Source organism: Microchirus variegatus, assembly GCF_963457635.1.
Source record: "Microchirus variegatus genome assembly, chromosome: 12".
Classification (NCBI taxonomy): domain Eukaryota; kingdom Metazoa; phylum Chordata; class Actinopteri; order Pleuronectiformes; family Soleidae; genus Microchirus; species Microchirus variegatus.
This window is the reverse complement of record NC_139813.1, coordinates 5489489-5502884: the sequence shown is the minus strand read 5'-3', so window position 1 is coordinate 5502884 and position 13396 is coordinate 5489489. Positions and strand designations below refer to the sequence as shown.

Below are 13396 nucleotides of genomic sequence, written 5' to 3'. Positions count from 1 at the left end.
AGCGCACTCCAATCAAATAATATATTGTCAAAATAATTTGTAATTAATTTAGTAATTGAATCGTTGAGGTGGTGGTGAATGACTTGGAGTGGTCATCAATGCTTTAAGTTAGGAAATTCAGTGTCTGCATAGTTTTGGCAAAAAAAAATTATATAACTGTTATTTGTAATGACCTGTAATTTGTTCTAATAAAAATAAGTACTCTAGTATTTATTAACCCTCTTATTTTACAACCCACGGATGAGAGCACAGATGTCCCTGGCACACACAAATATTTTTTGAGCCAGCTTACAGAGATTATTAGGTTAATTATTACCAGTTATTAGCTGAAACTGTCATATGATATGGTGGGAAATGTGACGTGCGCTCTCTGCTTACTTAAATAGGTGCTTATGAGATGCATTTTACGCATATAATTAAAGTTTGATAGTGACCGCCCTGATAATTGAATAAAGGTTTAAACTCCAAGCTACGAGTCCTCACCAGTGTCCCCACGGTCCAACAGCACCAGAGAGCCAGCGCTGCCCTCTAAGAGTCCACTCAGACACTCTAAAGTCTCTGCTGCTGCCAGATTGATTTCATCCAGCAGTACCCAGTGTCCCTTCTTCACAGCCTGAGCCAGTGTGCCCTACAGAGCATATACATAAAAACAGACCACAGCAGGGTCAGAGCTGCTGCACCATGGATGTAAAGAAATATAGCTCGGGTTATACAAAAGCATCTTTTAAAACAGTTTGAGGCACTATGAAGCAGATAACAAAAGAGAGAGAAAGTCACTTAGTCAATCTTACATAAATAACAACTGTAAGCTCATTTATAGCCAAGCTTTATGGAAATAAATAAGCTTACAGTTGTTATTTTTATAAAATAAAATACACATTTCTTTAACACTTTCATTCTATTAGTTAACTTCATAAAATGAAATGCACGTTTTTTTAATGTTATTTTTTAGTCGTCATTCTGTAGTGATAAATAAGTGGTAACAGGAAGTAGTCACATGCATAAGCAGAACAAATCCAGTTTATGAGTAATGACAGTTGTTATGTGGTTTGTGCTTTAACCATTATTTTACACAAGGATTTCCATTTGAGGAGATATTTGAGTGCATTACCTCCACAAAGGCAAAGACCATGGCTGCCTCACAGGCTCGGATCTGCTGCTGTGTCTGACTCAGTTTTGCAGTCAGCGCCTCCCACTGCTCCTGCAGCAAAGAAGCTATACACACAAAAACACGTGATATTAGTCATCCATTACGCAGTGACAGTGAAACTGACTCTCATCACTGTTGGTTCAGTACCATTGGACTTCTCCTGCAGCTCGTTGGCAAGAGCAGACTTGCAGACGTGGTCCATGAGCTTGAGCAGATCCTGCCAGCGTTTGCCCCTGAAGCAGGTCTGAACGTGACCCAGGAAGGTCAGGTTCTGCTTCCTCGAGTAGGTCTGAGAGAACAGGTCCTCAAAGGCTTCACGCAGAGGAAGCAGGAGCTGCTTGTGGTCCACTGGTTTGTACCTACAGCAGACAGAAGAGTCTCAAATTATTGCATCAACACAAGATGAAGAAAAAGATCAGTCTGAACACAGCCAAACTGACCCAAATAAGTAAATAAAAACAATTAAAAAAAAACGTGGATAAGTGATGCAGTGTAAGACACTGTCTGTGGGCCACTCACCCTCCAAGCAGGTCAGCAGTGTCGCTCTGCTGGTTCATGTTCACAACCCGCAACCTGTGTCCTGGATTGAACACACAAAAGAGCATTTTGGACTCAACCCGGGGATCAAACTACTGACATTGAGTTGAATGGACAAACCGCTGCACAAGCAGCTGTCCAGCCAAGCTTGGCTCACCTGTGGCTCTGGCCAGGTGCTGGACAGTGGAGGTCTTTCCAGTTCCTGTCTCTCCAACCAGAAGAACAGGTTCACCTTTGGACATGCACACCGCCAGCTGTTCCAGCAGCACAGCAGAGGGTCGAGTGGCAGCAAACGTCTGGTTGTCCCTGTTCATGATGATATACACACTTGTAATGTGAACACAATGGCCTGCATGAGTTGTAGATTATGGCTGGAGCATTGCGCTGAAATCATCTTATTTATACATTAATTGGATATATATTTTGAAGTGTGGTGGTATGAGGAAGTTATAATAAACTACACCTACTTAGGAAAATTATACATGTTAACCACTGATTAACATGTATAATGTTGGTTAACAGCTTCCACCCCAAACAAAAGTCCATTGTGGAAATTTTACATCGAGACACATATGAGGTGTTGACAAAGGTGTTATAATACCAATAAGTGACTCAAACTTGGCAAAAGAGGCAGCAGGCAAGCTAAAAACACAGATTTTGGCAGGGGGTTCAACGCCACAGTTAACACCAACTTTGTATCATTAACTCATCCAAACATACTTCAAAAAACTTCAACTATCAGTTTAAACTGCTATTGTTTTTGTTAACACATCATATTGCACACAATTAACTCAGTTTTTGTATACAAAATAAACTAAATAAAAAAAAAAATCACATTTCCTGTGTCCACTCTAAAGTTAGACACCCACTCATATTGGACTGAAAGAATCAATGTTCATTTTTGGGCATGTACTTGTTGAACCATTAGGGGGCTTTATTTACCATATTGTGGTTTGAAATCAATACAATGTTTATTCAATTTAGCAGCAGGGGTCCTATTTGGTCCTGCATACACGGTGTAAACATGGGTCAAAGGGGGTAGGCTGGACAGGATGTCCCACTTACACATTCAGCTGCACAGCTTCAGTCTGCTTTCGATCCAGAGTTACTCTGCCCACCGAGACCTGCTGCTCAGTCAGCGAGATGCCAGGCTGATACATCTGGCAGAAGTGCTGAGCCTAGAGACAAAGGAGTCAAAATGACGGTGTTATTAAACTATACATTATTACAGCAATTCTACTATAGCAGTGTTTCTTGTTAGATGCAATATTTTTTTTTATTTTTTGCCCAAAAAGTGCTTGTTGAAACCTTTTCTTTGGAGATGTTGAGTTTGCTTCCAATGGCCTCAGCCATTTGAAGTCGACTTTCGGGACAAGACAACATGGCTGTGAAGCAGTCAAGAGCCTGGCAAGAAGAAAGGAACAGATGTGATTTGTCATATTTAGAGGGATGGCCATTACAAGAACTCTAACTGGGGTTATGCAAGAAAGACACTTATTTTTTTATTTGTTAACACACCAACTAACCTCTTGGAAGACATGTTGTGCTGTAGCAGAGGAGGTGCTGTTAAAGTTGACACTGATCCGCTCACACCATTTCAGGAGGTCCCTAAAATCATAAGGAGGGAGAATAATTGTTGTGTTTTTTTTTTAATATATATAACCTTGGAATTACATTTATCGGTAATGAATGAGTAGTGGAGAAAAACAGCAATAACAGTCTCCTAATGGTCATGCTCGGATGCTAAAGCAGTTGGGGATACGCAAACGAGAGAGTATTTTCCTGGCTCTACAAAGATCCTGAGAAATGCAGCTTGTGATTGGTTAAAAATCAGTGCAAACAATAATGCACAGATGTGTGGCATCTAGGGGTGAAGTTGCATATTTCAACCAAATAAAAATCTTTTGCAAACATACATGGTAGTCCAACTCTATGGAAGAGAACCTGCTCTATAAATGGCTCGCTGAGAGCTAACATTGCTACAGTCCAACAATAAGCAGAAATGAGTAGCGCAGTAAAGTCGTGCAGTATGTTAGACTAGATTGGCAGCCACGCTTTTGTTGGCTTCAAACACAGCTCACCGCCACCAGTGAGAATGTGTATATGAATAATGGGTAATTTGTACGCGCTTGGGTGCATAAAAAAGCACTTTATAAATGTAATGAAGAGAAAAAAGTGTCTGAGAATATGTGAAAAATAAAATTACAACTGCGGAGTAAAGACTGAAAACTGTTTCTCTCAAGTGTTCTGTTTTGGATTTCCAGTTGTGTCTAAAAATATGGTTTAATTTCATTCTTCCTGACCACCAGAGACGGTATGAAATACCTGGATATCCATCACGCGCATGCGCAGATCGAGACCTAATACCAACAAAGTCACGTGACCTGGGGGATGCAGGCAGAGTCGGACAGTAACAGAGTACATTTACTCGAGTACAGTACTTAAGTATAATTTTGAGGGATCTGTACTTAACTCGAGTATCATTTTTGGGAGTACTCATGACTTTACTCAAGTACATCTGAGAGGCAAATATTGTACTCTTTACTCTGCTACATTTCTATCCATAGCCGTGAGTACTTCTTCTTAAAAAAAAACAAATAACTCCATGGTCAGATTTAGCTGAGAGACGAAACCATGGACGAAACCATGGATGAAGACAGATAACTAAATGTAGGACGTTTCTATACGTAAATGTAAGCACTGTGGCAGTAGTAATGCAATATTTAGAAATGTTAAATACTTAAAAACAAGTAAAAACAACATCTGACTGTAGTACTTTTACTTGAGTAAAATTTAGCAAGGGGTATCTGTACTTTTACTCAAGTAATGAAGCTGTGTACTCCGTAAGCTGTGTATTCTGTACAAAACACTGTCAAACAGCAAAACCTTTAAATAAAAAGACATGTTACACTCCACATACTTTACATAAAAGCTGCATACTACAGCAACAAATTACTGTGTGTCTAATTTGTGTTGAAAGATCCTAAAGATCCTATGTGACCTAAATCAGCATATATAGGAATCATAAGCTGAGCAATAATGTCAACTACACTGATCCATACAGAAATGCCGACTTATAGCAGAATGGTCAACACACCAGAGTGACAGCTGGGTGCTTTTTCCCTGAGTGAGGAGAAAATTATAAAGCCATTATCTAATACATATTCCCTGGTGTGACCTGGAGAATCTGCCATTCCAGTCCGTTGTCCAGAGGACAGTCCAATCAATAATCTATCGAGCACAGCAGCGGCTAGTGGAAAGCTAATTAAAGTCGGCTGGTAGTTTTGACTGGGATGGTGGTGAGGGGTCTGACAGATGTTAGCTGAAATGAGATAAAGTTTTGTGACCCCGTTCAGACCCCGAATTAACATCCGTCCTCAGTGATACGATCAGATGCAGACAATCTTAAGTAAGACTGTTCATACCTGCAAGAAAATACATCATGGATGCTGTTGTCATGACTACTCACACTGCTGTAGCATGAAATTATTGCAAATAAATGACATAGATTTATTCTCTGATAGCATCCAGACAGCTGATGATCAGAATTACTCCCCAGTTTAGATAATCATGCCTAAAAACCTCTCGACTGGAAACTAAGTCAGCAACAAATACTAAATTAAACATCAACCATTTTGATTTTCTTACATTAAAACAGGCTCTCTGGGTTTTCAGCTTCTTAAATGTGAATACGTTTTAGTTTTGCTCCATATAACAAAGAAATCATTAAACTGAATAAAACTTGACATAAATGACATAGCCATTTTCTGACATGAACCAAATATGTGGACCAAATATGTAGTTGATTAATCAAGAAAAGAATAAAATAATCTTTGGTTGCAACCCCACTGGAAACATTTGGGAAAATGTAAGAAACCAGCAAAACAATATACTGTACTGATCTGAACATTTGAACATTAAACTCCTGTTTTATTTTTGGGAAATTTTCTAAATTACATAGTATACCTTTAACAGATTAAAGTTGCATTATGTAATAAATCTAAAGCAACTGGTCATAAAATCCTCCTAATATGTCACAGAGACTCAGGAATAATGTTCATATAACAAACTGTACTCACCAACAACAACAGTACAGACAAAATATTTGCATTAAAAAAAATATTTTGCAGACTGCAAATCATGTTTATGTTTTGAAATCATGTTTTGGCATGTGGCGCCACCTGCCATCATCTACCAATCATTGCAGTCAGTGGAGTCTCAGCTGCCGAGCAAACACGGGTTGCCAGTTATTACACCTTTAACTTTTTTTTTTTTTGTAAAGAAAAGAAAAAAATTAAAAAAAAAAAACTAGGTTAACTAACCATTGTCTTCGTTGCATTCTGTGTGTTTTTTAGTCATGAAAACATACTTGAAAACACACAAACAAACAAAAGGGGGTAGCGAGTGAGTAGAGTAGGTGCTGGTCTGACCTCAGTGACAGAGCTCTCCCCTCCAGCTGTGTGCTTTTGCTCTCAGTCTTGTGCTGCTGGGTGTCGTCGCTGGGCGTGAGGGTTTGGAGGCTGTTTGTGTCTGACTCAGTGTGCCTCTCACCAGTCAGCTGACAGTAGATATCCAGGAGACGATCTGCCACATTGGTCAACCCAGGATACCTGCTGATGAGCACCTACAGGGACAGAGACATCAGTTTGAGCTGAGGGTAGACAAGTGGGAGTCCTGCACTCACAAAGACATTACAGTCAGCAGTGACTGCAACATGACATAAGATTTTTGTGACAATAAAATAAACGATGAGACTATCAACTTAGAACAAATTGATGAGAAAGAGTATGAACACACACCTTCTTCAGCTCTTCTCTTGTCATGTTGCCCATTTGCAGCTTGGTCCAGTACTTGTCTAGCAGTGCTGCGTGAGAGTTCTGTGGCTTGTGCCAGCTGCCACCACTGCAGTATATCCTGCAATTTACAAGCACCAATTATTAGTTATTTGTTTTTTTTACATCAAAATAATAAGTAGGGATGGGACTTTTTTTGTCGACAAATCGATGGACAATCGACACGTGCGCACCTCGACAAAAAAATGTATAGGAAAAAAAGTCGAAGTGTCACAAACACGTAAAGTTCACGACCATGGAGGTTAAAGAAGCTGTGCACGTAAAGGTCATCCTGCTGTCCAGACTCTCTGCGCTCTCACACGATGTTGCGCACGTCACCGGCTCGTTCTCTCCAGTGGCTGTGCGCGTCCAAGCGTGTGTGTGTGTGCGTGCGTGCAGTGCGAACGAGGTTGCGCTTAAGTTTAGGACGGGGGTGGGGACATTACACAGGCGCTAAATGAAGACGGCATCTCATCCAGTCAGGATCACTGTACTTCACTCTGGTGGACACCTAACGAGCGCAGGTTCAAAAACCTGAGCCGTCTGGCGAGTGGCGACACGCGTTCCAGCGGATTGTCCACTTTTTTTTCTTTTTTTTGCCCCTCATTTTTATTATCGCCGTTCTGATGGTCAATAATGGACATTACAGCCATGTTTTTGAGCCTAAAATGAAGTAGTACAGTGTAGAATAGTTTACACCCCCGCATTGCTGCTGTTGCTGCTGATGTAAAAAAAAAAAAAAAAGAGAAATTCCCATCCCTAATTGTAAGGTCATCAATTATGTCTATTTTATTAGCTCTTTTAAAGAGATGTTCTACACTGCACAGAGGTTACCAAGAGTATTTAGCAAATAATGAATTCACAATATCAGGAATTATGTTTGCCAACATTACCTTACACAGTTCAAGTTAATGAGTGGACGTAAATGTTAGCAAAATTTGTACCTGACGCTACACGCATTCAGTCCACCGTCCAGCGATGTTAAGTTAGTATGCTTTTCTGATCACAGAACTACTTCCATCACAAGTCCAAAACTAAGTTCCTGCTAAAACACCTGACAATACATGAAGTTATAAGAAATTCGGTGATCTAAAGATCTAAATGTAACATTTAAATAAAAGATTGAAAGATATGGAACAATTATGTACAAACCATTAGGTAAGAAAGTAAATAAAAAAATGAAAATGTTAATTTTAGCCAAATTTTCAAACATTTTGGCGAAAGAAAATGCACATTTACATGTTTCCATCCACTGTTAGTTCACCAAGCTAAGCACAGATGGTGCAATTCTTGAGAGCTGTTAAATCATGGTCGCATTTTCATTGCTACTTCCATCTATTACTCTTGTGATATTTGCTTTTTGAACCAAGTCGAGCAATGTTGTAGTTTCTTCATCATTTCTGTGCTTGAACAGATCGACATTTAGACGTCATAGCCGTACCTTCTTGTTGCAAAGAACTGAAACCCAGGTGCAACATCAATGCAATCCTCCCTTCCTGGGATCATCAGCTTTTTATTCTCCATTAAAGGCAGAAGCACAGAGATCTGAAAGCAGAATATTTCAGTACTGTTGTGGATTTTGCTGCTGTTATAGACAGTTTGGTACAAAAATTCAACATATATAGAGAAAAAATTTGAAGCTGCAATTCTATGCAGATCAAGACAAGTTTGAACCCACCACATCCAGGGGTGCATGGTCGATGTCTTCAAGGAGGATCCAGTGGCCTTTGGACACAGCTTGTGTCAGTGTTCCTGGCTGCCACACAAACTTCCCGGGAATATCAGTGCAACGATACATCCCCAGCAGCATCTGGAACACGAACACATGAACATAATATGTTCAGAAACTCCGATCAGAGGTGATGCATCCAGAACACATTTCAACACATTTCAATGCCAGGTGTGAAGAGTTAACTGTCCACATGTGATTTGATCAGTGAGGACAGATGTAAACACCAGGTCTGAACTGGGCGTATTGTCTGTTGTATTTTGAAAAAAAGAAAAAAGGTCTTGTATTCCTGTTCAGGTTTTACTTTATGTCTCCCTGACCTGGTCTCCAATTGGTTGAGGTGGCCTGAGAAGTAACAGACTTAAAATTGGAAATATTTCACTGAACAACTGCTGAATATTGATTATAGGACGATTGGGAGTTTATTGGCTATGAATTGCTAAACTTGTCGACAGCTGGATTTATAGGGCTGAAAATCATCTCTTCTTCTCTTGCTCTCTCACCTTGCTGTCAGTTTGGTCCCCGAGCTGGACCTTGAGAATCTCTGTAGCTTTTGTGTGACCTGTGATGGTGGCCATGAACTCTACCAAGGCAGTTTTACCACATCCGATGGGGCCCTCGAGGAGCACGGGCTTCTGAGAAGCTACGGCCAGTGCCAGTCTTCGTAGGTTGCGACAGGTTGAATCCACCAGCACCAGATCCTTTTGGTTCAACTATGAACAGAGCGCAGTGTGATCATTCTTTGTTTTTCACAGCAAAGACTTAATAATGATATAAATATTGTGTTAATATAAAAGTGTTAATACCTGTTCAGCTTTTCTAGGAACGAGCCTGGGAAGTACAACACCACACACTGCTACAACATTCAGCGAAAGGTCCTCAGATACCACCTGGCCCCTGGTATACTTATTTGCTTTCTCCTGGCGCCACATCACTGAGCCCTGATTGGCTAAAACCAGTGCCTTTTCTACCTCCAGCTGCTGAGTTTCTTCCAACGCTCTAAAAAGGAAAGTCCAGACAAGCAGCTTAGACAGCAGAATCTTGGCATTAAATAAGTTATTACAGCAGAGTATATGCAAATAATGCGTTTGCGGTAGGCCGAGGGACATTTTGAGTTATTTACAGATTCTGAAAGTGTGATTTCTAAGCTTTCCAACATCTAACACATGTAAATCAAAAGATGTGGTCATTTGAATGTAGGCACTTCTCAAACTGCTTTAGGGAGAATTTTAGCCTCAAAGATTTACACCTTCTGAGAGCCAAGAGACAGAATCATCACATTTACATAGCACAACCCCCTCCTGGTCTAAGCTGTCAGTCAAATCACACCCTGCTCTGTATGAGCACAGATACTATTGTTATGATGCTACACTGCTACACAGAACAATACATAAAAAACTGGACATAATAACCTCTTAACATTTGAAATGAAATAACTTGAAAATATATAGGAAAGGGGTGGCTTATTCTGTTAGTTTTTGCTGTTTCATAAAAATGAAAAACATAAAATACTATATATACTATAAAGAGTTAGAAGGATCAAAGATAGACACATATTTCTAATATCAAATCAAATGAAATACATTTAAGTGGCTCTGTACTGTAGTGTGGATGGATCAGTCTGTTACTGATTGAGGTGATGATGTGCCAACGCTCATCTAGTTGCTAAATCATTAGCATCACGGTCAATACTTCATACACAAAGCTGTAAATTTGTAATGTCAAAGATGTCTATCTTTTTCTTTTAAAAAAGATCATTCCCTGCACCAAACTGAAATATTACCAGTGTTTTAAATCTATCAGAAGTCAAACTAAATATCTTCCATTACAATGTTTCCACATACATTACTGGATTAAAAATAAATAAATAAATAAATAAATAAAGAGGTACATACTTAATTTTCATGTGCAGGATCTCCTCATTCGACAGCACCTTTCTCAAAAAGATGGTTTTCTGGTTATCAGTCATGTGAGAGACCAGAGCTAAACAATGGGCTGTGTACCTGTTTGAGACAAAGTTGTATGCAAAAAGATGTTTCACGGACGAAAAACCATATTATTATTGCTGTGAGAAATAACAAAAGAAATCAAGTGTACAGTGCAGAAAAAATCTATTTGGTTTACTACTTTCCTGAGTTGAGTTTCTTGCCTTTCAAGAAACATATCAAAAAATATCATTTACTTAAAGCTCCCATAGAGTGGTCCTATCACACATATGAATTATGGAGGTCAACTTATATTCATTAGCTTGTTTTTATGGTCAAAAACCTCCTAGTTGCTGCAAATGAGCCAATTGAAATCTCTCCTCACTGAAGCTCTCAGACCCAGAGTCAGAAGACATTGTAGCAAGTGAAACACCTCCACAACGGATGTTCTTCTTCTTCGGTGGTTCAATGTACGTAACCGGATGTGCCCGAACTAGTGCCCGGAGGCTCTGCTGTTCAGGAGACGGCATCCTTAAATCACAAGTCCAGGCTTTTTCAGACAGCTTGCAGAGCCAGAGAATACAATAAAACCCAGCGTTCTCAGCAGTGGCTGAACTGTTTGTTTAGAAACTTAAGGCCTTCATAAATGAGGTAATGGCGCAGATACACTACAAAAAACAGCATTAATTGTAACTCCCGGGTCTATGGGAGCTTTAAACCAATGCAGACATAAAGAATATTCTTTCAACTGGTTATAATACACTGTTTCCTAGACATTAATTTGGAAATACGGTAATACTATTTACTTACTAACCCTAACCCTACTGTAATATTATCACCTCATTACCAAACTGTTACCACACTATTACTTATGTGATGGTTAAATGGTATGACTACCACTGTATTACCACATTTCCAAAGTGTTATCACAATATTACCATGAGAGATGATTTGGTATAAGGTTTGCCTCTAAATACCATGTTATCATTGAGCTGTAAAGTACAAACAATATTCTCACCGTTTAGGAGTAACACACTAACAAAGATCCAGAAAGAAAGCAGGTACATACCCTCGAACCATGATGTCACTGGTGAGCAGCTGGGACACGCAGGGACTCCAGTCCCAGAGCATTCGAAACTTGGCACAATCACTCTGGAGGAAGCGGAGGGTGGCGCCCATGAGGTCGCGCATCTTCATCCTCCTCGGACCATAGTGAACAGCTGAGGACTCTTCGCTGGTGAAGAAGAGCCTCTGAAACACTGGGGGAGCGCTGTTGAAGTACTTAGCAGCAAACCTAACATAGAGGAGGAGAAATCAGTATCAGAATCAGTTAGGGCAGCAAAGATACTGGATAATAGGGATGAAGCATGAGTGTGGTTATGTTCATTCACTTGATTATAAAAAGTCACAATTGCGATGATAAGATATTTCTACCCCGAGAACCAGAATCCCCTACTTTGGCTTATGCGGTAGAAAATGACTGAATGAATATGCATAATCAATATACAGTTTTGTTGGTCTAGTGAAAGCAGTAGTCGGGGGAAGAAAGTCAAATGGCTGAAACATGTTGCTAGCGAGAAGTCACAAGCTGAAATACGTCAGAGAATCGATATAGTATCACGCTATGAAATATGACAATGTTTTAGTGTAACAATATTTTCTTACCACCCTAAATATGTATGCAGTGCTGTCTAAAGCCAGCAGCAGAATTTTATTTAGAGCCTCCTCCCACCACCTTGGAGTATCCTGTACTAGATACTCCTAGGTGTACTACTTAGTTGGGGTCTGAGCGCACATAGTTTGAAATTGAAGGAATTATTTTATAATGTGCAATATTCTACTACAAAATAAAACCAAATTAATAAAGATAAGATTTCTTTAAAGCTCACATAGAGTGGTCCTGTTGCACATCTATGTTAGTTATGGAGGTCTACTTACATACATTAACTTGTTTTTATGGTCAAAAACCTCCTAGTTGCTGTAAACGAGCCGATAGAAATCTCTCTTTTCTGACGCTCTCCTCCGGCGCGATATTTCAGACTGAACTCTCACCCCCAGAAGACAGAGTGTGTTGTGATTGGCCAGCAGCGTAGAGCCTTCCCAACTGTCTTGTGATTGGCCAATACCCGGAAGTGACATAATCAGCAAGCCTCTCAGAAGCGCAGCTCCCCCCTCTGGAACAGTGGATGCACTGCTACTCATTAACAAAACATTGTTTTAAATATTGTTTAAAAATAGCTTCGTCACGACTCCACGCCGCAGTCCCTTTTATGACTTTGACCCAGAGTCAGAAGACACTGTGAAACACCTCCACAACGGACGTTATTCTTCTTCTGTGGTTCAATGTACGTAACCGAATGTGCCCGACCTAATGCCCGGAGGCTCTGCTGTTCAGGAGACGGGATCCTTACATCACAATTCCAGGCTTTTTCAGACAGCTTGCAGAGCCCGAGATTACAATAAAACACAGCATTCTCAGCAGTGGGTGAACTGTTAGTTTTGAAACTTCAGGGCTTCGTAAACAAGGTAATGACGCAGATACACACTAAAAAAACAGCGTTAATTGGAACTTCCAGTCTAGGTCCGCTTTAATATGTTGGGAAAAAAACACACAACCAGCCTCTTAGTCCTCTTATACCTTGGGCTGGCAGTGTATGTATGTTTTCTGAAGTGAAATGCAACATAAACACAGGAGATGGTGACAGTGGATCCACTTACGCCTGTGCATCTGGACTGATGCTGAGGAGTTTGCTGAGGGCCACGCACAAGCGCTCGTGTGGGTCATGGTTGATGCGGCCACCAAATCTGACCCTGTCCGCGTTCCTCTCCAGCAGGTCCAAGATCAGTGGACGCAGGTGTCGTGCAATGAGCAAGGTGTAATCCTTCTCCAGGAGCAGCTGAGCCAAGCACTCCAGAATACAGTGTCTGTCCTGCTGGCTCCATACCTGAGGAGAGAGTCCACAGAGAAACATTGATGAAATTAATGTCACACACACACACAGACACAGACACAGACACATACACAGACACACACACACACACACACCACTCTTTCTTATTAAGCACCAGCACTGATAATACACACAAGTATAAAACCATGTGAACTGTATTATGAGCACTGGCATGACAAGATGCTGTGCTGTTTGCTACAGAGAGAAAACACGTGTGTGTGAAAACCCACTGTAAATACTTGATTATTTATCCAATATAAGTCAGAAAGGAG

General features: G+C 40.3%; 1 protein-coding gene across 1 annotated transcript in view; it reads right to left on the bottom strand.

Moving 5' to 3' along the window:
* Positions 1-13396, bottom strand: part of mdn1 (midasin AAA ATPase 1) — a gene marked incomplete at its 3' end in the record, with an annotated part of 64937 nt that overhangs the window by 51429 nt on the left and 112 nt on the right. Inside the window, exons 2-18 of the mRNA XM_083898966.1 lie at positions 12892-13118; positions 11243-11467; positions 10144-10251; positions 9055-9247; positions 8752-8961; positions 8198-8329; positions 7961-8064; positions 6487-6601; positions 6118-6311; positions 3214-3295; positions 2996-3091; positions 2753-2865; positions 1845-1993; positions 1670-1730; positions 1298-1509; positions 1112-1215; positions 484-628 (exon numbers count right to left, since the gene is read on the bottom strand). Of these exons, the coding sequence (XP_083755092.1) occupies positions 484-628; positions 1112-1215; positions 1298-1509; positions 1670-1730; positions 1845-1993; positions 2753-2865; positions 2996-3091; positions 3214-3295; positions 6118-6311; positions 6487-6601; positions 7961-8064; positions 8198-8329; positions 8752-8961; positions 9055-9247; positions 10144-10251; positions 11243-11467; positions 12892-13118 (2470 nt within the window). The remainder of the gene's footprint in view (positions 1-483; positions 629-1111; positions 1216-1297; positions 1510-1669; positions 1731-1844; positions 1994-2752; positions 2866-2995; positions 3092-3213; positions 3296-6117; positions 6312-6486; positions 6602-7960; positions 8065-8197; positions 8330-8751; positions 8962-9054; positions 9248-10143; positions 10252-11242; positions 11468-12891; positions 13119-13396) is intronic.